We start from the raw sequence: 25,409 nt of genomic DNA, 5'->3' as shown, positions 1-25,409 counted from the left end.
GGCTCCACCAAGGCATTTACAGCCGGCACAGGTGGCGGCAAGAAGAAGAAACAAAAGAAGGAGCAGGACAAGGACAAGAAGGAGGAGGACAAGAAAGATGCGAAGGAGAAGAAGCCCAAGTGTCCCCATTGTGGGAAGGGCACTCATCCCGAGGAGAAGTGTTGGCAGAAGTATCCCCATCTGAAGCCTAAGGAGAAGGACTCGAAGGCGGCCCCAGCCACAACAGAATCTGCGTTTGTGCATCTCTTTGTTGAGGAAGACACTGCCCTAGCTTCTTCCACTCAGGAGAAGCCTTGGCTCGTCGACAGTGGAGCATCTTCACATATGACCTTCCGTCAGGATTGGCTTCAGGATCTTCGTTTCAGAGGGGGTACAGTCACCATTGGTGACAATTCTACAGTTCCTGTTCGAGGCGTGGGGACTTTACTTATGTTTTCTGACAGGCGGTCTTCCTCCGCCAAAGTTCTCTATGTCCCTGATTTGGGTTTTAACCTATTGTCTGTGCACGGTCTTACTCAGCTAGGTACCCGAGTCATTTTTACTCAGGATGCAGTCACAGTGGAGGATGCTTCTACAGGTGATGCTCTTTGGACAGGTACTCAGGAGGGTGGGCTTTACATGCTCACAGCCTTGGCTGCGCGGGCTTCCCATGAGCTTGGGCTACTTTGGCATGCTCGGTATGGTCATTTGAACCTCGATTCACTTCGCCAGGCTTCTAGGAGGAAGATGGTGGAGGGCCTTCCTGATTTCCCTCCTCTTCACACTTTATGCCCTAGCTGCTTGAGGGGCAAGCAGCACCGGCAGCCTCACCCACAGGTTGCTACTAGGCGGGCTACTTCTCCGCTTGAGTTGGTTCATATCGACCTTTGCGGACCTATGGGCACGGCCTCCCTTGGGAAGGCCAAGTATTTGATGCTGATTGTGGACGCCTTTAGTCGTTATGTGTGGCCTTATTTTTTGGAGTACAAGAGCGAGGCGTACTCCCGTTTCTGTGAGTGGCAGGTGTTTGTGGAGACCCAAACCACTTCCAAGGTTCGTGGTGTTCGAGCTGATCACGGTGGAGAGTTCACTTCTCATCTTTTCTCTCAGTTTTGCAGGGATCATGGTATTCGGGTGGAGTATTCCCATCCGAACACACCCTCAGAGAATGGTGTGGTGGAGTGTGCGAATCGGACCATGCTTGAGATGGCCCGATCTATGCTGGAGCATAGGAGTCTTTCTCTTTTCCTTTGGGGTGAGGCGGTGGCTACAGCGGTGCATATTCGCAACCGCTCTCCGACTTCGGCATTACAGGACATGACTCCGTATGAGGCTTTCTTTGGAAAGAAGCCTTCCGTGTCCCATTTTCGCATCTTTGGGTGCGATGCTTTTGTCCATGTGGACAAGAAGAAGAGGAAGACGAGGTTCGACTCTAAGTCAGGAAAGCTTATCTTCGTTGGTTATAGCACGACCACGAAGGGATATCGGCTCTATGACCCCACGACGCGGACGGTTGAGGTGAGCAGGGATGTGATCTTTGATGAGGCTTCGGCCTCTGAGGATCCGATTGATGGTTCCATTACAGATGTTTCTTCATCATCGACGGACCCCCCCCACCTTCTCTACCTTCACTTCCTTCCAGGATGCCTCTTCGCACCCCCCCTATTCCTCCTCCTTCGGCTTCCCTTTCCCCTTTGGTGGATGTGCCTTCGTCTTCTACGAGCTCTTCTACCGCCACTTCGGGATCTTCACGGGATATACAACCTTCTTCAGATGCGGAGGATTTACCTTCACTCGGTGAGGGGGCGTCCCTCTCCGATATGGGTGCTTTACAGGTTTTGGAGACCCCACGGTCTCCCTCACAGCAGCAGGAGTCTCTTAGGATTCCTTTATGGTATCGCCGGCTCATGCAGGATTCAGGTGTTACTCACTTTCCTGCTTCTTCTACAGGTCCCCGTCGATCAGCGCGTTTACAGGCTCAGCGGGATAGTTCACTGTGTGTGAACTATGCTCTTATGTCACAGATTCTTCAGGATTCCGAGCCTTCCACTGTGGAGGAGGCTCTTGCACAGGATATTTGGAGACAGGCTATGCAGGCCGAGCTCGATTCCATCGAGCGAAACCATACGTGGGAGCTTGTTCCGCGTTCCGCGAAACGGAAGGTGATTGGTGTGAAATGGGTCTTTAAGACCAAATATCTTGTAGATGGCTCCTTGGACAAGCATAAAGCTAGGCTTGTTGCCAAGGGTTTTGCTCAGCGTGCAGGGTTGGATTACTTTGAGACTTTTGCTCCTACAGCCAGGATGTCTACCATCCGAGTTCTTTTGGCTCTTGCTGCTCACCACCGTTGGCCTATCTTTCAGATGGATGTCAAGTCTGCTTTTCTGAATGGCGTTCTTGAGGAGGAGATTTATGTTTCACAGCCTCCTGGTTTTCTTGTGCAGGGGAAGGAGGATCATGTCTACAGGCTGCGGAAGGCTCTTTATGGCCTCAAGCAGGCTCCTTGTGCTTGGTACCAGCAGATTGACCGCTTCTTTCTACAGAGTGGCTTTGCGCGCTCCGCTTACGATCCCAACCTCTACTTACGGGTTGTGGATTCTCTTTCGGTGTTCCTCATCTTGTATGTGGATGATCTTATCATTACAGGGAGCGACATTCAGCAGGTGGAGCATACACGGTCCATTCTTCAGCAGGAGTTTGACATGACGGATCTAGGGATCCTTCACTTCTTTCTAGGTCTGGAGATCTATCAGATGGCACAGGGCATCTTTATCTCGCAGCACAGGTACGTCTCCAAGCTTCTTTCGGAGTTTGATATGGCTGATTGTCGGCCTATCTCCTGCCCCATGGACCCTGAGTCCAAGCTTTTGACAGCTGGAGTTCCTCTTATTGATCCCACCCGTTACAGGTGCCTTGTTGGCTCTCTTATCTGGCTGCTTCACACTCGGCCGGATATCTCTTTTGTGGTGGCTTTATTGTCTTCCTTTATGCAGACTCCTACCCAGGATCACTGGCAGGCGGCCTTGCGGGTTCTTCGCTATTTACAGGGGACTCGATCCTTCGGGATCATGTATGGAGATGGGATTACCCTTTCTAGATGGAGTGATTCTGATTGGGCAGGTGATGTGGATACGAGACGATCCACTATAGGTTATGCTTTCACCCTTGGTTCTGGTGCCGTCTCTTGGAGCAGCAAGAAGCAGCCTACTGTGGCACTTTCTTCTACAGAGGCTGAGTATCGGCCCTTATGTTCGACCGCTATGGAGGCAGTTTGGCTCCGTCGCTTACTCGCGGAGATTGGCTTTTCCCAGACTGGACCTACGGAGCTGCGCGTGGATAACCAGAGTGCTCTTGCTCTGGCCAAGAACCCAGTGTTTCATGCTCGCACGAAGCACATTGAGGTTCAGTATCACTATGTTCGAGAGCGGATCGTGGATTCGGAGCTGGTGGTGGTCTATTGTCCTACGGCGGCCAATGCAGCTGATCTCTTTACAAAGCCGTTGCCTCAGGCTTCTTTGCTTCATCACATGCGGTTCTTGGGTCTTCAGACACTCCCAGGAGTTGAGAGGGGGTGTTAGCCTGCTCTTTTTCAGTCTCAGTCTGTCATCTCCTGGTTGTGAGCTCCTGTCAGAGTCTGACAGGAGACAGAGGAGCTCTGTCAGTGTGTTTTTTGGCTGCCTTAGTCAGCATGCAGCCCTGGGTATTTTACAGCCCAAACTGGGCTGTTTTTGGGCTGACTGCCCATTTTTTTGGGCAGTCGGCCAGATCTGGCCATAGTCGGCCAGATCTGGCTGGTCGGCCAAATCTGGCCAGGTCGGCCAGTTTGCTGGCCTGGGGGCTATTTATAGCAGCCTCCCCAGTCAGTCCAGCAGTTGCTCTCTGCAGGTACAGCACTGCTCCCTCCGTCTTCGTCTCCGGCATTGGTACTGCCTCTGCCTCCAGTCTGTCCTGGTTCCCTCACTGACGCTCCGGGCTGCGTGCAGGGACTGTTCTGTCCATTCCAGTGTATTCAGCATTCATCTCAGTTAGTGCAGACATTCTTCCTTCATTCTCTGCTTTCTCTCTCCTCTCCTCTGTGTTCGTGTTCTTCTTTTGCTGCGCACTCTCACACATTCTACCCCTATAACCAAAATCCATACTTGCACATCACTAGCGTGGGGGTCAGCTATATCTTGCTTTATATTATTGATATATTACTCACTGGTTCAGATTTTGCAACTCTCGCAAAAATTAAGGCACAGCTTTATGCTATCTTTGAGATGATAGATTTAGGATTATTGTCTTATTTCTTGGGAATAAAGATTGTTAGATCCGAGAGAAGTATATTTTTGTCCTAGCAAAAGTATGCCCTACAGCTGGTGGAACAATATTGCATTGATCAAATATTACTAGTGGTCACGTCTCTAGATCCCACTATCCATCTGCATAAGGATACCTCGGGTCCGCCTTTTGATGCTTATACCTATCGTTTTGTTGAAGGGAAATTACTTTGGTTATTCATATTAGGCCAGATTTTGCATTCTCAGTTAGTTTGCTTAGTCAATATTTTAATGTATCTAGAATGTCTCATCGGGTTGATTGTCTTCATGTGTTAAGATAGTTACGATGTACCTATAATTTTGGACTCTAACTTATGGTTATGGTTTATGTTTATAGGGATATATTGATTCTGATTGGGTAGGAGATTTTAACACCTGACGTTTTCATGGAGGCTATCTCTACACCTTGGGCACGACACCCATCTCTTGGGCCAATTGTAAGCAGGAGACGGTGGTGGCTTCCATGGCCAAGGCAGAGTATCGGGCTCTCTTCGATGGCACTACGGGGGCCATATATCTGAGGAACTTGTTGGTTGCACTTCAGTTCCCTTGCAAGTCGCCTACGAATGTCTATTGCGATAACTAGAGTGCCATTGTCACTGTGGGTAATCCTATTATCTCCCCTTGGACATGGCATATGGCCGTTCACTACCATTTCACGGGAGAGTAGGTTGAGCTAGGCACCATTTGTCAATAATTTTGTGGATATTTTGACCAAGGTGGTCAATTGGCCGGTTCTCTAGTATCTTCTACCATGGATTGGCTTGGACATATCCTCCTCTACTTGTTCAGATTGATGGGGAGAGGGTGTTTCTATCTTATTTCTCCTTTCAGTTTGGGAGAGAGCAATTTTCTTCTCTTGATAGTGGTAATGAAGATGTTTACAGTTTTTAACTTTCAGACATTTATTTATTATGTATTGTATATATTTAACATTTATAACTCCATCCGCATTGTTAGGATATCATGATTATAAAAGGGCACTTACACAAGTGAACAACTTTCCTTTTGAGGGCATTGTCTAAGTGGCACCGCTGCATCGCATTTTGCATGAGCATGAATATGTTTTTCTCCTCTGCATTATTTCATGCATCGGTATTTTGTTCATGTATGCATTTGTGCAATTTTATCCCTTTTTCGATCACCCTTGGAGTGGTTAACTTTGGATCCACCATAATTGTGGCATTGTACATGGTTGTCTTTGAAGGCACTAATTTTTTTTCTTTGCTTGTTTGGCTTGCTTCCTTGTCTTATCTTTCTTTTCACATATTCTCCATATGATTCACACACACACACACACACACACACAGAGGAATCCCTAGGCACTTATCCTAGTAGTGTGTGGGATTATTTTGCTTATTGTATGAAGGTCATGGGGCAATTCATCCTTACTTTCTCGTACTTCGGGCCATAGTGACTCAATAGGACGAAAACTGATTTGAAACCATCACTTAATGTTAAATTTGTCAGGGGGAAAAAATACACACCAATGGCCCTAAAAAAAGAAAAATCCAAAAAGCCCATTGTTGATTCCATCCGCCTTTGTAGAACTTGGTAGGCTCTAGGATAACTGACATGCACCCTTGGACCGATACTTTGGCCTCTTTGTAGTGATTAGTTGGGCTTCCTTGGTAAGATAACCATCGCCTTTGAAGTCTTGGTAGGTCATAGGGTAGTCAATGTGCACCCTTTGCCCGATGCCTTGGTTGCTTTGGGGTGAGACGCCTTGGGGTAAAATAATATAATTGTTAAGGGTTTATTTCTCATGGCTTTGTTTTGGACTTGAGAGAGGGTGTTGAGCAAAAAATGCATTAGCCTGACTTAAATAGCTCCAAAACATGCTTAATTAATGAAAAAAATCTCTTATTTTGAAAAAGAAACGTGGTCCAAGAGAGTTACGGCGTCCCACATGCAAAACCCTAATTTGGGTATCCCAAACTTTCTATAAATAGGTATGCAGCCGACCACTCTCTCTCAATCTCGTTTTTGCAGGTTTCAAGAGCCATAGCTCTGTTGCTCACATCCCGTTGGCGAAGGATATCGCAGTCAGAGCTTCCACCAGCCACCTATTACTACATGGCGCCTGATTCTAGCCTTCCTCGCGTGTTTGCTACTGTCGCTAGGTCCCAAGAGTTCTCACCTACAGTTGGGTAGTGTCGCCCACGATTGGATGGTGTTGTGTAACGAGCCTTCCTTTCGTGGATGGGTGGTAAATCCCTGATTACAACTTAATTACAGCAGCAAACAGTTAATGCAAATCTGAAAATACAAATTTATCTACTGATCTTGAACAATGCACATCCAATTGGCCCCAAAATTGGCGCTCCTTTCTGTATTTCTTTACCTTTATTAAAAAAGAAGTTGATTTACAATGGGATTCTCCCAATCCCTTTCGGTATTCCAACTTCCCTTGCTGTTCAAAATCACCAGCAAGTCTTCAATTTGAATTGCCCCTTGATTCGGGCTATCAATTGGTTTTCACCCGCTTCGATGGAGATGGAAAATGCTCCAAATTCAATTATTTGCCGGTCCCTTCACTTGAATAGGCTAAAAACAGCTTCAACCCCGTTGAATGCAAGTCTTGGAGCTTCCAATTTTTGGCACGCTTCGTGAGGCTGTTGCTAAATCCTAATTCCTGCTGCAAATTAGGGTTTAGAGTAGAGAAATTTGAAAAATTTCAGCCTCTAGGGGTCCAAATCCTGAGATCTTCGAAGCAAGGTTGTGAAATGACTGGGAGATGAGAGGGAAAGCTGTAGAGAGAAAATTTAGAGTTTTGTCGCGAAGAACGATTGAAAATTAGTCAAATGCAGCTGCTACCCTGCCACAACAGCTTGTAGATGCAAAGAACCGAAGAAAATCAGTCATTTACTACTGCTGCCCCGTCTCAAGCCTGTAGATGCTGTCTCCTGCTGTTGACTGGTCTTCTCCTACCCTTGGCAACCTTAGAAGGTCCTCCAATGGCTGCAAATCAGACCAACAACCTCCCCTTTCTCTCTCTTGCAGTCTGAATTTATAAAAATGCCTCTCTCGAGTCTCTAAGGACGTTTTTCAGTCTTGCATGGGTATTTTTGACAAGTGGCAGCCTTTCCAAATGGTTTTTTCAGCATTTTTCATAATTAAATATTAATTTTCAGCCTTTAAATATTAAAAATTAATCTAATAATTATTTCGGTGCCTTGAAAAATAATTTGACTGGCCAATAATTAAATTGGCTAGGCAACTTCCATTCCCAAGTGTCTCTGCGCCATTTTTGACCATCAGATTGGCATTAGGTACCATTAAACGCCACTTCTCTAGTGTCACCAACTGACACTTATAGCCAAATGGATAACTTAGGCTAACAACTGGCACCAGATACCACTAAGTAGCTGTGCGGCATAACTTATAGCAACCTTTGCCTTTGACATCTCGTAATTTCTTGGAGTCCCGTTCTGCATCTCACATATGCACCATTTACTTAATCATGTGATTAAAAATTTATCCACATGTTAAGTGAGGTTTTAAAAATACATGTCCTCATGACATGTTGTCACTTGTTGGCAGCTATCATCATCATCTTCTCTCTTCTCTAAATGTTGTGTTTTGGTTTTTTGGCTACTGCCTTGACATTCTCTCACCTTTGCCCGTTGCGTTTGTATCTAATAGCTATTGTGTAGATTTTCTCTGTCCTCAAGTACTTGCGTTTTTAGTCTTTCTCTTTGGTGCATTGTTGTCTACATCAGGTCTAGCCTTCCTTGGCTGCGTTTGTTGGTGTTCGACACTTGGACGCTGCCTTTGCTAGCTGTTGTGTAGATTTTCTCTCTTCTTAGGTATCGTCGTTTTTAGTCTTTCTCTCTGGTGCACTGTCATCTACATTCAAATCTAGCCTTCCTTGGCTGCGTTTGTTGGTATTCGACACTTGGACGTTGCCTTTGCTGCGATTTGGAATCCGTTCGGAGTATGACACACTCTATAGCTCATAACCTTTGACTTGATCCCAGAGATACGAGAGTTTGAGATTCAATATTTACTGCATTGTATATTCACTTTATTATTCATTGTGTTACTGTCTCTGAGTTACCCTAATCCTAACCCTAATTGTGTTTTAAGTTTATCAATCTGTGCTTTGTCGTACGATTGGTTTCATGCTTTTTGCGTTTAGAGCATTTTTTCACACCTCGTACAACATGTGAAGCTTTGACCGTATTTTTGGGGAAGTTTTACAAGAGGTAACCGTTAGTAGAACTTCTTTAGAAATACACTGAAGCAAGGCAAAATACCCAGGTGTATCAACCGAATCCCATATAAGCACAGCTTCCTCATGGTTGTCCTCATCAAAATATGAAACGAATGATGAGGCCGAGGAATAGCTCCACATACAATGTACCAAATCTGCTTCCACACAAACTAGGCTTTCATCACAACATTCCATGTAAAATAGTCAGGTCCATGTAACTTATCATTTGTAGAAGTGTAGGGAGCACCCGGCTCCCTCTCATTCATTTATATCATCACTTATAGGTTCTATGGAGAGAGGGCGTTGGTGCGAGTGCCTTGGAGCCAGAGACTCACTGTTGTATGCGTCATTTTCTTGTTTGGTGTATGGATTTCATTTCTTGAGCATATCTTTGAGTTCTCTTCTTTTGCAATGTTCTTCTGTTTTCTTTCGCTTCTGTCTTGTGTTTAGTAGTTTATTTCAGCATTTGTCTATGCTTCCATTGCTGCACCACTTCTGACATGGTATTAGATTGCAGGATCTAGGTTCTTGTTGCAATTTTTCTGTTGATTACAGGTATTTTTTTCCCCTGTTGATTAGGCTTGAGGAGTTTAGACCCGCAACTTGCATTTTCAGCCTATGCTTGGATTCTAGTCTACAATTGTCATTTGTTGCATTAAATGCTTTCTCAGCTTGCATTTTTCATTTTCTGCCCCTAACCCTGGCCCGGGCGCCTGTTTGTATAGGCTGTTTTTGCTGTTTTTGACAAATATTGACTTTTTTTTTTTGCATTTTGTAATAGTTAGCCTCCATTTTTGATCAAATTTTTGTGAAGTCTCATTTTGTGAAGTCTTTGTTGTTGGTTTTGTTGTATTCCCTCTTTGTATACCCTTTATTCTCTATCTTCTCTTCTTATTCTCTCCCAATGGCTCCTTTGTGCACTTCTATGGATGATAAGTTACATGAACCTAACTATCTTGCATCGTATGCTGTGATGAAATCTTGGTTTTATGCAGAAGCGAATTTGGTATATTGTATGTGGAGATATTTCTTGGCCTCAGTGTCATTTTCCTCTTTCCGAAGATTTTGATAAGGTCAACCATGAGGAAGTTGTGCTCACATGGGATTCAGACGATGCATGTGTGTATTCTGCACTGCTTCGGTGTATCTCTAAAGAAGTTCTATCGGTGGTTACCTCTTGCAATCACCAGAAATATGATTGAAGCTTTAGATGTTGTAGGAGGGCTCTTCCTCCATGCAAGCAATAACTCTTTATGGAAAGCTTCAATAGATGAAGTTTGGGCTAACATGTAGTTTGCCCTTCCAGAGGCACATCTAGTGGGAATGATACTTTATAAGTTGTCCCCAATTTTGATGGAGCGGCCAATGCTATGCAGGCGCAAATATGCTCTACATGTGTGAGCTTTACACATATGTCCTTGATGTTGCTTAAGCATGAGGTATATTTGTGTTTATTGGGGAGATTTTTGTCTCATTATGGAGGTTCCATTTGGGCTTTTACAACTTCATAGAGGGGTGACAGAAAGAAGTCGAAGGCCCAATGTTATCACTGTGGTAAGAAGGGACACTTGCGGAAGGACTGCAAGGAGTTAGCAGTCTCATGGAAGAAGAAGGAGAAGTAAAAGAAGCGGGATGTAGACTCTTCCGATGAGTCATTCTCTTTCTTAGACTCCGACTGTGATCCTCAAGTTAAGAAGAAGGCCAAGGCACGGCTGCGCGATTCACTTCTTCAGACCGAGGGAAGGGCTTGATTGCTCCTTTCTCTGTTGCCTTTTAGTCCAAATGATTCGGTCATCCCTCACAACTCTCCAGTGCTAGAGAGGGAGTGTGAGAGTGGGGTGAGATGAGGTAGCTGAGCCTCATCTATACAGATATATAGGTGCACAGGTTCTAGAGAGGATGCATTGACTTAAGGTTGGAGGTTTAAATCTTGGAGCTGGGATTGAAATCTAGGTTTATGATGGGCCGTGTCTTTGACAATGAGTAGAATTGGCTCCTTAGCCGAGCTCACATGAGGGGAGTCGGGACACTTTGGCGGTCTTGGTCAAAGGTGGGGAATCCATGGTCACGTATGTTAAGAGGCATTTTTGACAGGATGGTCTCATATGCTATTGCGAGACATTGTTGACACATACATAGATCTATTATGACTCTTCTCTATTTTTAGGAACTGGTACGATCGTCGACTGACATTGACATCAGGTTCTCTTTGCGCCATCTTGGTGGTGGCTTGATCACCCATTGCTTGGGTATCTATGGTTTTACTTTGGTGGTTCTTTGTTGTATGGACTATGATTAGCCTTTATCATTGTATCATTGTATTGTATCAGATCCTCCATGATCTGAGAGAGGGTGTTAGCAAGATTATCAGCTCATGTGTGAGTCTGTGCTTGTGAGTTGGGCTAGGCACACTAGTTATTATTTAGGCATTATTTTAGTGCTTTTTATGTGGCATTTTATGCCAGTTGACCAGCATTAAATGCCGGTTGAGCAGCTGCCATGTTTGGCATATTTTGGGCTTTTTTATTCAATGGCTCCTCCTCCTTCTATTTAGTCATCATCATTCTTCAGGTGGTCTTCTTGTTGGAGAGAGGAGCCAGTGTTAGTGTCCACGCAATCAATGACTCATTGTTGTATGCATCATTCTCGGGTTTGGTGTATGGATTCCATTTTTGGAGCACATCTCTGAGTTCTCTTCTCTTGTAGTGTTCTTTTGTCTTGCATTCAACGGTTTATTTCAGCACTTGTCTATGCTTCCATTGTTGCACCACTTCTGACACATGAGACCATATGTCGTATGTATCCAAACAAAAGAGATCCTTATATAGGGTGTCGGATAACTTGAGGACATGATCCATTTCTTGGTCTGTGGCAATGCATTTGTCATCTTCAAAGATGACTTGAAAGCCATGGTTATTGAAAGCAAACATAGACAAAAGATTCTTTGTGATACTAGGCACAAACAAAACATTGAGAAGTATGAAATTTGAACCATCTATAGTAGTAATCAAGACTGAACCAATGCCACATATATCATGATTGTTGCTGTTCACACATGTAACATGCTTCCTTGTAGGGGCTGAACACAAATATATAAAGAGACATTTGCTGGAAGTGATTTGCTTGGACGCCTCACTATCAAAATATCACGTATGTTGTGTTTGAGTAGTATTAAATGCTGAATCAGCCATTGAAGAATCAAAGCAACATGTTAAAAATGCATAATTCTCCTCCATAAAATTGGCTATAGCATCACTAGTAGAAGATTTGCTGGCTGATGTCTCCTGGGCAGCCAAATTGGAGTCTTCTTCTATTCTTTAGCCAATCACTTCCTACATTCATTAATATAATGACCACGCTTTTTGCAGTAATGACATTTCCCCTTTTTCTTTGATTTTTCCATGTCTTGGGCAGCCTTATTTGATGGCTGTCCCACATCAGCCTTTGGCTGATTTTTCACATTTTGCTTTACTTTCCCCTCGCCTTTGTACTTTGAGAGTATAGCTACATCACTTGAACACATTGCAACATTCTTTTGAGTTTCTTCCTCTTGTAATGAGAAGCCTTCCAATTCCACAAATGTGAGGGGCTGTTGTGCGGCTACCCCGCCCCCCTCCCCGAAGACAACATCAACGAGGTGTGGAATCCAAGATATGACTTAGGAAGCAAGCTTAGTGTAATATTCACCATTTCTACATCTTGAATGACCTTATCAACATTTAGTAGGTGTTCATGCAAATCCTATATGTGTATGAGGTGATGAGTCATATTGTCACCCTCATTCGTATTTGCATTAGCCAGCTCTTTGCGTAGGTAAGATATCATGGCTTCATTACGTGTTGCAAACACATGTTCTAGCACATCCCAAGTTGCTTTTGAGATCCTACAAGACCGAATATGCAGAATAATAGCTCTCTTTACTGACAAGGCAATCAAAAATAGGGCATGTGCATCCTTTGAGTCCCACCTCTGCTGATCATCTATAGGAGAAGGGGGTGCAGCAGCAGCACCAACAGGGTGTCCTCTAACATTACACTGAGGTGTCTAAGGTGCAAGACCTCGTGGTCGCTGTAGATCACCTGTGACATAATCCCATAAATCCTTTGCTGCAAGAAGATTACGCACCAAGATAGTAGTTGGTGCCATCTAGCTTGTCCTCTTGAGTGAGGACACCTAGGATGTTGTTGTGATCATTATGTCCTTGACACTCCATACTGTTTGTGATACACAAAAATCAGCAGCCAAATACTTGATGCTGAAGTATAAATGTACTCTGTTGAGTACCAAAAATCCCCACATGGGATTGGAATGCAAGTGCCAAATTGTCAAATTGTCACAATTCTTGACAAACGTACCCAAAATTGCACAAATCAGCAGTCAGTCTGCAATTTACAGCAATACATGCTGTACTGCAGTTGCCTCGAGATGCATGCCCAAAAAGGCAATTTACAGCAATTTAATGCTAAAACTTCCCAATTTTTACTGAAAGTCCCCAAAATTCACTGCCAAATCTGACATGCACAGCAAGATAATGCTGCTGTAACTTTTGTTCCCTGTCTTGGAATGTGTGCCAGGCAAGAGCCCCAAATTTCTTCTTAAAAATGTTTAAGAAATTGAAGAAATTTATAATGTATAGTTTGAGATTCTGTGAAATGTTGCCTTGGGACGCATGCTGACAGTAACCAGCAGTTGAAATGTGCCTCACGATGAGCACCGGAGCAAAAAAACTGAAAAGGCCCAAATTTTGAACTGCTCTCACCGCCTCGGGTTGCGTGTCAAGTGGCCGAGGGAGAGGAGCATGTGTGCAGGTGGCTGAGACTGAGGCGGTGGTGGTTGTTGTACAACTGGGTGGTGGTGGTGCTGACAAAGCCGCTGGCTGTGGCATTTGCAAACGGGGGGCACAATGAGGTGGCAGATGGGAGTAGGCAGGGCAGATTAGGAAGCTGGTGGGGCAGTGCAGAGAGTGGTGGCTGGACAGGGCGCAGGTTGGCTGCAGCTAGCAGAGCTGGTGGGCCATAGTGCCACCTGCAGAAGTAGCCAGACGACATAGGTGTAGAGGTAGAGGCAGTGCTGGTGTGGTGGCAGTGTGCAGAACATGTGGCAGTGGTGGAATAGCAAGCCGGCAACGTGTATAACTGGTGGAGTAGCAGGCAAACAGTGGAGCTGTCGGTGGCGTTGGAGGAACCTAGCAGCGCAAGTGTTATCTAGCGGGTAGCACTGCAATAGGTGCAAGATGGCAGTGCAGCTTGTAGAGGCTTATGCAGATCTGGTAGCAAGCTAGCTAGGGCTGCCCCTCCTCCTTGCTCCTCCCTCCAGTTGAGAGCTGGTGGCAGTAAGACCTTCGTGTAGCGGCACTGGTTGACGGTGGCTGTTTAGAATGCGCGCGCTGAAGCTGCTCTGATACCAACTGTGAGAGATGGCACCAGCTATGGAGGAGAGAGAGAAAAGAGATAGTGACAATATATGAGCTGAAGCAAAACAGTAGAATGTACTTTTTGAACTGAAAAAGATAGAGCAAAAGTACAACCGATGTTTAGGTCAAGGGTTAACCTAACCAGCCTTCCACCAACTAACAGAGTTACTACTTTAGAGTCTAGTGTCACTACTTTAATGTCCTAAGACACCAGGTGTACATATGCTACATTGACACTTTAATAAGTGTCCGCACCACATGAATTACGTTGGCCACTGCCCAAAATTGGCAAATTCTAACATAGCCTTCAAATCTTGGCACCATCCTTTACTTCAACCCAAGGTTTCCACCTCTCTATACAATTATTAAACACATTGCCAATCATCCAAGCCAAAGGTGGGCTTATGAATCTCTATTCAAGGGGGTACTTCTATGGAAGCATGAACATATGTATTGCATTTTAATAAACCTCCATTTGGAAAATTGTAGTCTTATTTTGTGTGTGACTAGGCATTGCTGCACTTTAGGAGCAAGACCTTCCCAATGCATTTGCATGTAGTCCAAGATTAGACGCTTTGCCTTGCAAAAGGTAAGACCTTTGTGCTATGATGCATTATGTATCTATAGCAGGAAAATTTCATGGGTACTAGTTCTACTTTATTGATCTAATTTGAGGTTCTTTTCCCTCCTTCCAGCACCACCTCCTGTTGCTGTTTGCTTGTGTGGTCCTCATGCTATCTATCAATCTTCTACTATGTTTTGAATTTGCTATGAGTAGTAAACTTATGGGTTTGTGCTTTTACAAGCTGATCCTCCAAACCACATTCACCTTGGAAGCTTCTCATAGTTTCTTGAGTGAGCAGATACAAAGTATATCTCGAGAAATGTTGCAAAGTATGATAGCAATAATATGTTAATCATTAGTGTGACATTTCTTAACATGGTTTGACAATTTCATTGTAGGGTGCAGCTGTAGCAGCTGGAGAGTCTGTCATGCAGTATGGCAATTCAATCGATGAAGCAGATGATCGTGGGCACATAACCAGACTGCTTGGTAGTATTGTTTTTCCTGTTTTTAATTCTTGATGTTAATTGGTACTTCTAACTTTTTATTGAATACCTGTTTTGAGATTGCAAACCTTAATGTCTGTCAAGAGTACATGCTCTACAGTTACGAGCAAGGATTGCTTGTTTGCAGACATTGTATTATTCCTATGCGAGCGAGGTCATGTAGAGGGAGGCATGGTTTTTCAGCTCTTGGAGGACCTCACAGAAGTGTCTACCATAAAAGATTGCAGAGAAGTGTTTGGCTATATTGAAAGCAAGCAGGAGACTTTGGGCAAGGCAAGCAAGCTGAATTAAGCATTTACAAATGGATTATAATTAAACTTCATTAAACGTTTTTCACATAAAAGTTGTTTGTTGATAGGCAGAGCTTTTTGGAAGGGGAAAGTTAGTCATGCTGCGAACTTGCAATCAGTTGCTTCGCCGCTTGTCAAAGGTATATACTGGAAGCTAAAGAAAAACCTATCAGAAAGAAAGGAACTTCACTTAGCATTCGTCGTGATAATCTGGATCTTGTATACTCAGCTTTTTCTTTCCTATTTGTGGTGTAGGCCAATGATGTGGTGTTTTGTGGTCGCATCTTGATGTTTCTTGCTCATTTCTTTCCTTTGTCAGAACGATCAGGTAAAATAAAAATTAATTTATTATGTTTGAGGATGCATTAGGACTCAAACTAACAGGTTTTCCATACAGCTGTGAATATTAAAGGAATTTTCAACACATCCAATGAAACAAAGTATGAGAGGGAGCCTCCAAGTGATGGTACAGTTGTGTTGACTTCAATTTATACACTTGAACATTTGCTGGCTGTCCTCAGTATATTTTCTGCTAAGTTTCAGTGTGACATATAAATGTGTTTGTCAAATTTTTGGCAGGTTTTTCTCAGGATTTTAACTTTTATCGAACCTTCTGGGGCTTACAGGTTAGTGAATGCTGATATAATCATTCTTAATAACACGTTGAATGTCATAAATGGCACGCCTTTGCCTTAGATTTTCAACTAAAGGTCTTATGTTTGAACGAACGCACTCACTGCATGAAAACATCTGATCACATTGGAGAAACATCATCATGCAAAGCAAGTCTAGAATATCGATCCAAATGATTAGGTTTTCTTAATAATATGCAGTGCAAGCATACTAATTCATTGGGTTCAAATGTCCATACTTCTAAAACATCAGGTAAAACTATCACTCGAAAAAAACATTAAAGCTCTACTTAAAAGACACTCTCATACCATGATAATTCACAAGGTACAAAGAAGAAGTAAAATCAACCCCCCAAGAGCGAATGATGTGAGTTAAATAAGTAGAGAAATTCCAATGGAATTAAGTCCAAAGATTTGCAAAAGACCTAGAATCTCTCTCTTGATAACATTTTGCTATATGAGTTGCGTGGAGACTAGTTTGGATTTATTAGGACTTGCCTAGTGTCTCTTAAAGTGTAATCTTATATGTTATAGTTGCTAGCAGTCATGTGTGTCTTATGTGGTCATCTCTTACTTGCAAGCCTCAGTCTAAGTCAGATGAGGACATTAGGAGCTCTAACATTGTATTTGTCTATCATTTTATGTGTTTTAGACACTTTAGATGGAGGGCACATTAGTGCATTTCTTTTTGGGAACTTTTGGCCATTTTTAGGGTTTTGATCCTATTTTGGGTTTTGCCAAAAAGAAGAGGAGCATGTTGTCCATGATGAAACCAACTTGTCATCATCCTCTCGTACTGTAGACCTTGTGTTTGGAGTCAAACAGGGTAGGGCGGCATGTTTCCAGCCCGTTTAGGCTGCATTTACCAGGGTAGATTTGCGCTTTGCACTTGGGCAGTATTATCCAGGCTAGGTGGCACCATTACTGCACCCGGGCGACATCAAATAGTCTGGGTGGCACTATACAGACCTGCATTTTCTTTAGGCAGCTCCTAGCACACTTGTTGCAGAACCAGGCCTTGTATTGCTTGTGTTTTTTTGCAGAATATGAAGAAAACTACCAGGGTTTGCACTGAGGACACACAGAGTGTACGACCACGATAGAAGCACAAAGAGAGAGACATAGACACAGACACAGAGGGCAAAACTCAAACCCTAAACACAAAACTCAAAACTCAAACACAAACAGAAGAAGGGAGAGAGAGAACACAACTCCAAAGTGAATGAATGCTGTAAATGAATGTAAGTGTACAGTGTGCTTAAGGGCAGAGCAATGTTGGAGTGTGACGTCCACTGGAGACGGATCCCAAGTCTGTGACTACCAGTCGGAGTGTAGGAGTGCTGAATAGTGAATGGCAGCAAGCTGGTCACCAAAACTCAGCCGTCTGGAGGCTGGAAACTGGTAAACGCAGCAACGCACCACCGATTGGAGATTGGAAATTGCCCGCAGTCTGCTGTAAACAGCAGGCCAAAATAGTGTCTGATGTGGTTGGCGACGACTGGATGATCAAATTGCAGCAGATGATGATGTCACCAGCAAAGCTGACGTCAGCATGGATGAAGGCGCCAGCAGCAGGAGCAAACACGGATGGAGTGGCAGTAGTCTCGAGGGCTGGACAACCATGTGGGAGGAGGCTGATGGCTGAAATCTGCACGTGGAGTGAGAAACCTGCACAAACGGAATGAGGCCGAATGGGGGCAGCCTGTCTATTTATAGATGTGGAAGGGCGCCCTAGAAATTAGGGCTTCCATTGAACTCTCTCGAATCGCTCCCTGTTTTAGGTTTCCACTGAACTCTCTCGAACCGCTCCCCATTTTAGGGTTTTTAATCTAAAAGAGCATTTGTAATCCAAAACAATACAGACAATTCAAAAGTGCTTGCTGTTTTTTGTTGTAAACAACCAAAAATATGAAAAAATAACCTATATAAATATGAAAAAGATAAAAAAATTGTCACATTTAGTTTAATTTTTCCCTTATCACCAACCCCTAACTATGAATAAATTTTGCAAGCATTATCATATTCTTAGGTATGTAGTGAAATGATAAAAGTAGTATAGGAATGCATAGAGACTAATCAACAAGTAATGCATGTTTTAGCTCAACACCCTCTCTCAGGCCCAAAACTGAGCTGAAAGGTTAGGTCAACCACTATGATGTTTATTTATCTCAAGGTGTCCCATCCCAAAGCAGCCAGGGTATCAGACAAAGGGTGTACGTCGGCTGCCCAGTGGCCTACCAAGACTACAGAGGCGATGATTATCTTACCAAGGGAATCCAATTAGTTATCCCAGAGAGGACAGGGTATTGGGCAAAGGGTGCACGTCGGCTGCCCAGTGGCCTACCAAGCTCTACAAAGGCAGATGAAACTACACGGAACTTTTTTTTTGTTTGAATAAGTGAGGTAAATTTTATGGGATGCGGTCGATTGAGTAATAGCGACCCCAGAAGACGGGAGTAGGGAGGGTACACCCAACATATCACAAAATAGTATAAGCTAATTCATCCACTCAAGGTATTGATGACAAGGAAAAATAAGGGATGAGGTATCCATGTGATGGAGGAGGATGGTGGTGGGGTAACAACAGCCGCCGGTGGAAATAGCTTAGGATGCGCTTAAGTGGTGCTTTGCACAATGAGATGCAAAGTATGCTACATGCTGAAGAATGCTCATGCAGCAGGTGCCATTTGGACAGTGTCCCTCATGGGGAAATTGCTCACTTGCCTAAGGGCCCTAGTACAAAGATCATGAAATCATGCAATGCAAAAGGTAAGGTACAATAGGGGGAAGAAGCCGATGTCGAAGATAAAGTGCTGAAGGTTGTAGAATACCAAGAAGGGTAGGAATCCCCTCTCAACTTGGATGTAGATGTCGAAGAAGGAAGAGGAGCCTGATGTCAGTCTTCGTATGGTGTAGAGAACCATAAGGAATGATAAAAGAGCAAGGAAGAAGTCACTGCCATGATAGCATCGAGAGAGATGTTGCACGATCCCCCTTGGGAGGGGAAACCGCCATGTTGGAAGAAGAGCAAGCATTCCTAGGATGATGAAACCATGAAAGAAACGGTGCGCATCCCCACATCTCTAGCCCAAGTAGGACTAAAGTAATTTGGAAGTTAGCCCTACACTGAAAGACAAAACCTTGCAAAAGAGATGAGAATCTGCAAACACAGAGGTTAGTGGTGAGATGCTCCAAAGCAAAACATAATAGAAAGGAAATCTAACTCGAAATAAATACAATGAATGTGTGAGTAAATGTAGCGGAAGTCAAAAGAACGGAAAAGCTAGGGACAATGAATCCTATGGGTCCGACTCTAAGAGTGCGAAAAATGAATGCTAGACTGACCTAGGATATTAGAAAGGACCTAGAGACATATTAGTCTAAGAAGGTAGCTACCATTGCGTATGTCCAATGGTAGGGCTTTGCCAAGGGAACGCTTGATGAGGTGGGGAGGAAGGTGAGATAGATGCATGAAGTGCAGCGGGATTGGAACTTGCAGACCAATCAACCAGTCCCTCAAGAGTAGTGAAAGAGATGGGCTGCTGAGGCTGTACTCGAGCCACATGTCCAGCAACAACGGCGGGTGCTGAAGGAGCAGACGAAGCTGGAACGGAAGTCGTAGCCCTATTGGACTATGCAGTCGCAGCGGTACAGAGGCTTTTTAGGTGGAAGACCTTGGGCCTTGGAGAGATACTCCTCGTCCACATGGCTTGCTCTCTGGCAGTGTGTGCAAAACCGGTTTTTCTTAGGGAGTTGCTGCCAAATAGATCTAGATTCTTTGGTTCCATTTGAGGAAGAGGAGTCACCCTTTGATTGGCTTGCCTTCGCATCTTGCGAGTTCTTGCCACCGGTGGTTTTCCCTCCCAAAGAAGAGACAACCAACCCTCTCTGCTCTGAATAAGATTGTGATGAGGATTTCTTGTGGACTTGATCATGTAGCCTTGCGTAATGCAAGAACTAGCACTCAAACTCGTAGAAGGTGGGCAATGGAGATTGGGAGATGATGTGTTGAATGAAATTGAAGTATTTTTCGGGTAACTTATTCAAGAAGAATGTAACCTGATCTTCATTTGACTTTGGAGAGCCATTAGTGGCGAACTCGGCAATTAATTGCCTATATTCAGCCAACTTGACTTTTAGATCATCCCCCTTCCTCAATAGAGAACTCTTGAAGCTCAAAGTCGAGATTGATGCGTCGAGTACGATCACGAGCCGCATAGTGGTCGAGAAGGTGACTCCAACGCTCTGACGCGAGCGGGAAGTGCTGCAACTGAGAGTGAAACTCAGGAAGCAATCCCTGCATCAACTCAATATTGGCTGTGGCATTGCGGGCTCTCGATTGACGGATGTAATCAGGGTGAGCTAATCAAGGGTCCAGTATAGGCTCTAGACCAATGACGAGGTCCCAAAGACCCTGAGACTCAAGCACTTGTTGCATGAAATTAGACCAAGTGGTGAAATTTGACCCGTCAAAATGTGTCTTATCTGTGAAGGCATTCTTGGCCGTTACAAGAGGAGTGGTAGTGCTTGGAGATGGATAGTGTGAAAAAGTGTAGTGTGGGTAGGATGGGGGAGTGGAGTACACTTGGGAATGGGCCCCAGAGTGCCCACTAGGCATGCGGGTAGTGTGCAAGGTGGATCCATAGGTAGGGATTGGGTGACTAGGCCCTGCGTAGGTGTAACCCAAGGAGAGTGTGAAGACGCACCATAAGCTGAGGATGGAAACCCCTGCTTATGAGTGGTCATGTGAGATGTGAAGGTGGGGATAGTGAGGGGGATGCCCATCACAATCGATCCAGGAGTTATGGGTGTGCTCCTTTGCTGAAAGGTAAGAGGCACCGCGTTAAAGGGTGGCATTCCCCATAGCGAAGTATCATGGTGCAAAGAGATAGAGAAAGGGGTTGAGAAGGAAAAGGTGCTAGGAGTGGAGATGGAAGATCCAACCCCTAGGGTGTGTGATATAGATGTGGAGTATAATCCAAGGTTTTGGAAAGATGATGAGAGGTGATTAAGGTGTGATATTGAAGAGGGTGGGATGGGACGGAAGTGAGAAGTGTATGCGACATGCTCAAATGAAACAGAAGCTATAGATGTACTTGAATTTCGTTTGCTTTCGTGAGCCCCCTCTATTGAAGTTCACATACACAAAGCCATCCGGATCATCTTGTACCTCAAAAGAAGAAACAGGTGAGGGTTTTGATTCATGCAACACAAAAGAATTGTATAAACTTGACATTGGACCTGGCTGAGATGATGAAGATGGATCGCCAGACGTTCCGAATGCCGTATGTCCTCCATGATCGGAGAGGTGGCCAGCCTCACCAACCGGTCCGAATGTGGTAGCAAAACTGGTAGGAGGGGTGTAAACATCACTGTACTTGTTGCAATAGTGCTCCTCAATGTCCTCCTTTGTCATGTTAGTGAAATTTGGTGAAGGTGGAGCGTCGTCCTCCTGACCGAGTCCATAATGTCGTCTCAAGGTCTCCAATGATGGAGAAGCGTGATAAGACATTATAGGAGCTAGAGAAGAAGGTGTCTGGGACATTGTGATTCGGTTACGAGTCGTATTGTGTGCCTCGCACAAAGACTGGCTCTCCACAATGTCTGCAGGATACTCTTTATAAGAGCACCGGCTCTGATACCATGTGAAGAAAACTACCAGGGTTTGCACTGAGGACACACAGAGTGTACGGCCACAATAGAAGCACAAAGAGACAGACATAGACATAGACATAGAGGGCAAAACTCAAACCCTAAACGCAAAATCCAAAACTCAAACACAAACAGAAGAAGAAAGAGAGAGAACTCAACTCGAAAGTGAATGAATGCTGTAAATGAATGTAAGAGTGTATAGTGTGCTTAAGGGCAGAGCAATGTCAAAGTGTGACGTCCATTGAAGACGGATCCCAAGTCTGTGACCACCAGTCGGAGTGTAGGAGTGCTGAATAGTGAATGGCAGCAGGCTGGTCACCAAAACTCAATAGTTTGGAGGTTGGAAACTGGTAAACGCAGCAATGTACCACCGATCGGAGGTTGGAAATTGCGCGCAGTCTGCTGTAAACAGTGCTGTAAACAGCAGGCCGAAATAGTGTCTGATGTGGTTGGCGATGACTAGATGATCAGATCGCAGCAGATGATGATGTCGCCAGTAGCTGACGCTAGCATGGATGAAGGCGCCAGAAGCAGGAGCAAACACGGATGGAGTGGCAGTAGTCTCGAAGGATGGACAGCCATGTGGGAGGAGGCTGATGGCTGAAATCTGCACGTGGAGTGAGAAACCTGCACAAACGGAATGAGGCTGAATGGGGGCAGCCTGTCTATTTATAGATGCGGAAGGGCGCCCCAGAAATTAGGGCTTCCATTGAACTCTCTCGAACCGCTCCCCATTTTAGGGTTTCCACTGAAGTCTCTCGAAGCACTCCCCGTTTTGGGGTTTTTACTCTAAGAGTTACAAAAGTCATGGCAAAGACGCAGAGGAAATTGCCATATGCCAGGGAAGTAAGTCCTCCCGAGGGAGTAAGTCAGAGTGGCGAATGAGATCTATTTGCCAATGCAATATACCTTTAAGCCTCGCAATATGTCCCAGAACATTAGAGGCCGAATCAAAAAGAAAGGCATTCCGAGTGGCCCAATTGTGCCAGCAGCCCCAGTATCTAAGAAAGTGAAACAAGATCTTCATATGCGACTGTGCCGGTGTGGGGTATTTGTGCCATACAAATACCCAATCAAAAGGGCTTAGTGAGAAACCAACCACTGCTCGCCAAACCGCTGACAAGAGGGACCAGATATTCTTAGCGAGAGGGCAAGAAATAAATCGATGACGGGCCGATTCCACAGTAGTGGTGCAAAAGAAACAGTTGCCGTTAGAGATTCAACGCTTGGAAAGAGCTGAAGCAAGAGGACGACCACCAATCATCACCCTCCAAAGAAAGACCTTGCATTTGAAAGATGTCTTGTTCAACCAACCCTCCATCACAGTTGTCTTCCATCCGCAATCCCCATACAATATTAGCTTTAGCAACCAGCCATTGATGATCTTTAATCAGAAGATGATACACCTGGTTAGCTGAGGCCTTTTCCAAATTCAACCAATCTGCAAGGTCCCAGTCCTGCCAAGGACGATCCAAAGCAAGGGCAAGAAAGGGTTGCCTGCTTTGGAGCACTAACAAAAGTTGTTCCCATAAATCACGGTATCCACGAGGGATTTTGAAAAGCCTCTTGGCTGTACAAAACGATATCAATACATTGCGACTGGCAAGGGTGGCATCTGCAACTGAAGTCAAGCCCAAACGTGCCATGCGGTTAAATTTTGGTCTGAGCTCATGTTTGCCTTCCCAAGAAAGTAGCCGCGAGGTTGCCAACAATTCCAATTGAAAAGAGTTAGTATGTAAGCGGTCCTCCGCTGGATGCCAAAGCGCCTTCTGAAGAACCAATTTTCAGGAGCAGACCAAATGAGCAAGCAGGAATGAGGAAGGACTAGAAAACCGAGAGTCTGCATTAAGAACATGCCACCAGGAGCTCCGAATTTGTGTATTACCATCCATAAGCCCGTGATCCTCAAGAAAATAACTGGCTATAACGACCCACGGGTGATGATCCACGCACATGGCATGAAAAAGAGACCAACAAAGTGCCAACATATGAGTTTCGGCATCCAAAATAGCTCCACCACCCATGCGTTTCGAGGTACATGTATGTGACCAAGAAATCCATGAAATGCCTGCATGCAAGGAATCCTTCTTCCATAACATGAAACGAATGTGCTGAGTAAGAGCATTCAAAGTAGTAGTAGTTCAAGGCAGCAATGGCAAGAAATATGTGAGCATTGGCAACATGATTGTCAGAGCCACTTTGAGGCGAACATGGAAGGGCTAGGCCTACGACTTCCAATACAGAAACTTAGCTGCCAGTTTCTGTGAAATCCACTCTAGTAGTTGCTTTGGCCGAACATCAACACCCAAAGGGTACCCAAGATACCTGACAATGGAACCACGGGGAACAACCTGTCCTTGCCAGCCCAATGATTGTAAATCTAACTCCGTGCAACTGAGAATGGCTGATTTGAAAGCATTGATACGAAGAGCAGAAGCATGACCAAAGAGCGTCCAAACATCTAATGCTTTGCGGAGATTGTCCTTGTCCGCACGCAAAATCATAAAGCTGTTATCAGCCAAAGATTGACTAATGAAGTGTTGTCCAAAAGGAAGAGAATCCAGCCAACTGAGTAGAAGCTGTCATATAAGATAACATCGAAAGAACCAGATGAGTCGCAAGGGCAAAGAAGAGAGGACTCAAAGGACAACCCTATTGCACAGAGCATGCAAGGAAAAAATTTGGACCAATTCTCGATTTGTGCGTGTCATCCTTGCGCAGGGGCCATGCTAATCTTCTCTATATTGTTCCAATTTTATGAGATGTCTCTGAAGAGACAGACATCTCTCTCCCTCTCTCTCTCTCTCCACCGTTGCCATCACAGAACATTGCATCTCCACCATGCACCCATCCCTACAAATTGGTATCAAAGCTAAAGGTTATCCCAACCATGCTTCCCGGAGCCAGTCCAAGCTGGGCCAACAGCAGACCATCAGTTTGAGTCGGGCGCAAGGTGCAAGCACAAGTCACAAGTCATGAGGAGCTGTCCCCGGCAGGCAGGCGATAGTCTTTCCCGTCAGTCGCAACCAGCGTAGGTCTCATGCAGGTTATGAGGCAATCAAACGACAGGTTTCGGCTAGGTCGGCGCAAGTTACAAGGCAGTTTGGTGCAAGTTATCGGGAGTCAAGCTAGGTCAGTGCAAATCGTGTGCAACCGTCTACCCATCGGCAGTCAACATTTTTTTTAAAGAAATCACATTTTTAAAAAAAAGTGGTTTATCCTTGGGTAAAGTTCTACGGGTTGTCATGCATGTACAAGCACATTTTGACAAATTTGAAAGATAGGGCATGCATTTACTCTTGAAAATTGGGACTTTTGGCATATGCCTGAAAATTTTACTCTATTGAGTAAAATTTGTGGAATTTGCACACACTCAGGTCTCTGAAATTGGGGCTTTTCATGTAAATAAGGAAATTGCTCTGGGACAGATGCAATTTCCTGAAATTTTGACACATTGGACCTTGCACAATTTGGGGCTTTTGCAAAATTTGCAAAATTTGTCTCAAATTTGGTCTTGGTATGTACTTGCAATGCAATTTCTATGCAAATTGAGCACATCGGATCCCGGACGGATCTCGGACAAATTTGCTGCTTTTGCAAAATTTGTGAAACTTTGGCAAAATTAACTTGTGCAATCTACTCGGGAGTTGTGTTTGATGTAATTTGAGCAGAGCAATTTTGGGGCTTTTGATCGTGTAAGTCAAATTTGTGCCTGTGGATACATTTGGAGCGAAAATTACACCTACAATTTGGGGCTTTCTCATGAAATTGACGTATTAGCCCATGGCACAGCTGCAATTACTTGTGGTGTGCTGTAGCACACATTTTATGACTTTG

The 25,409-nt window shown here is 44.5% G+C and overlaps 1 protein-coding gene and 1 non-coding gene across 4 annotated transcripts in view; one reads left to right on the top strand and one right to left on the bottom strand.

Moving 5' to 3' along the window:
* Positions 1-25,409, top strand: part of THO1 (nuclear matrix protein-like protein) — a 91,777-nt gene that overhangs the window by 20,611 nt on the left and 45,757 nt on the right. For all 3 annotated transcript variants that reach the window (XM_087690763.1, XM_087690762.1, XM_087690764.1), the window contains 6 exons: positions 14,891-14,981; positions 15,126-15,271; positions 15,357-15,428; positions 15,544-15,616; positions 15,686-15,754; positions 15,868-15,914. In XM_087690763.1, coding sequence (XP_087546889.1) covers positions 14,891-14,981; positions 15,126-15,271; positions 15,357-15,428; positions 15,544-15,616; positions 15,686-15,754; positions 15,868-15,914 — 498 coding nt within the window. The remainder of the gene's footprint in view (positions 1-14,890; positions 14,982-15,125; positions 15,272-15,356; positions 15,429-15,543; positions 15,617-15,685; positions 15,755-15,867; positions 15,915-25,409) is intronic.
* Positions 24,248-24,350, bottom strand: LOC148026348 (U6 spliceosomal RNA). Its single transcript, XR_015692992.1, has one exon. It is a non-coding gene; the product is annotated as a U6 spliceosomal RNA (small nuclear RNA).

This window comes from Lygodium microphyllum, chromosome 13 (assembly GCF_053477565.2).
Source record: "Lygodium microphyllum isolate KBCC chromosome 13, Lygodium_microphyllum_v1.1.10, whole genome shotgun sequence".
NCBI lineage: Eukaryota > Viridiplantae > Streptophyta > Polypodiopsida > Schizaeales > Lygodiaceae > Lygodium > Lygodium microphyllum.
This window is presented reverse-complemented; position numbering and strand designations above follow the sequence as displayed.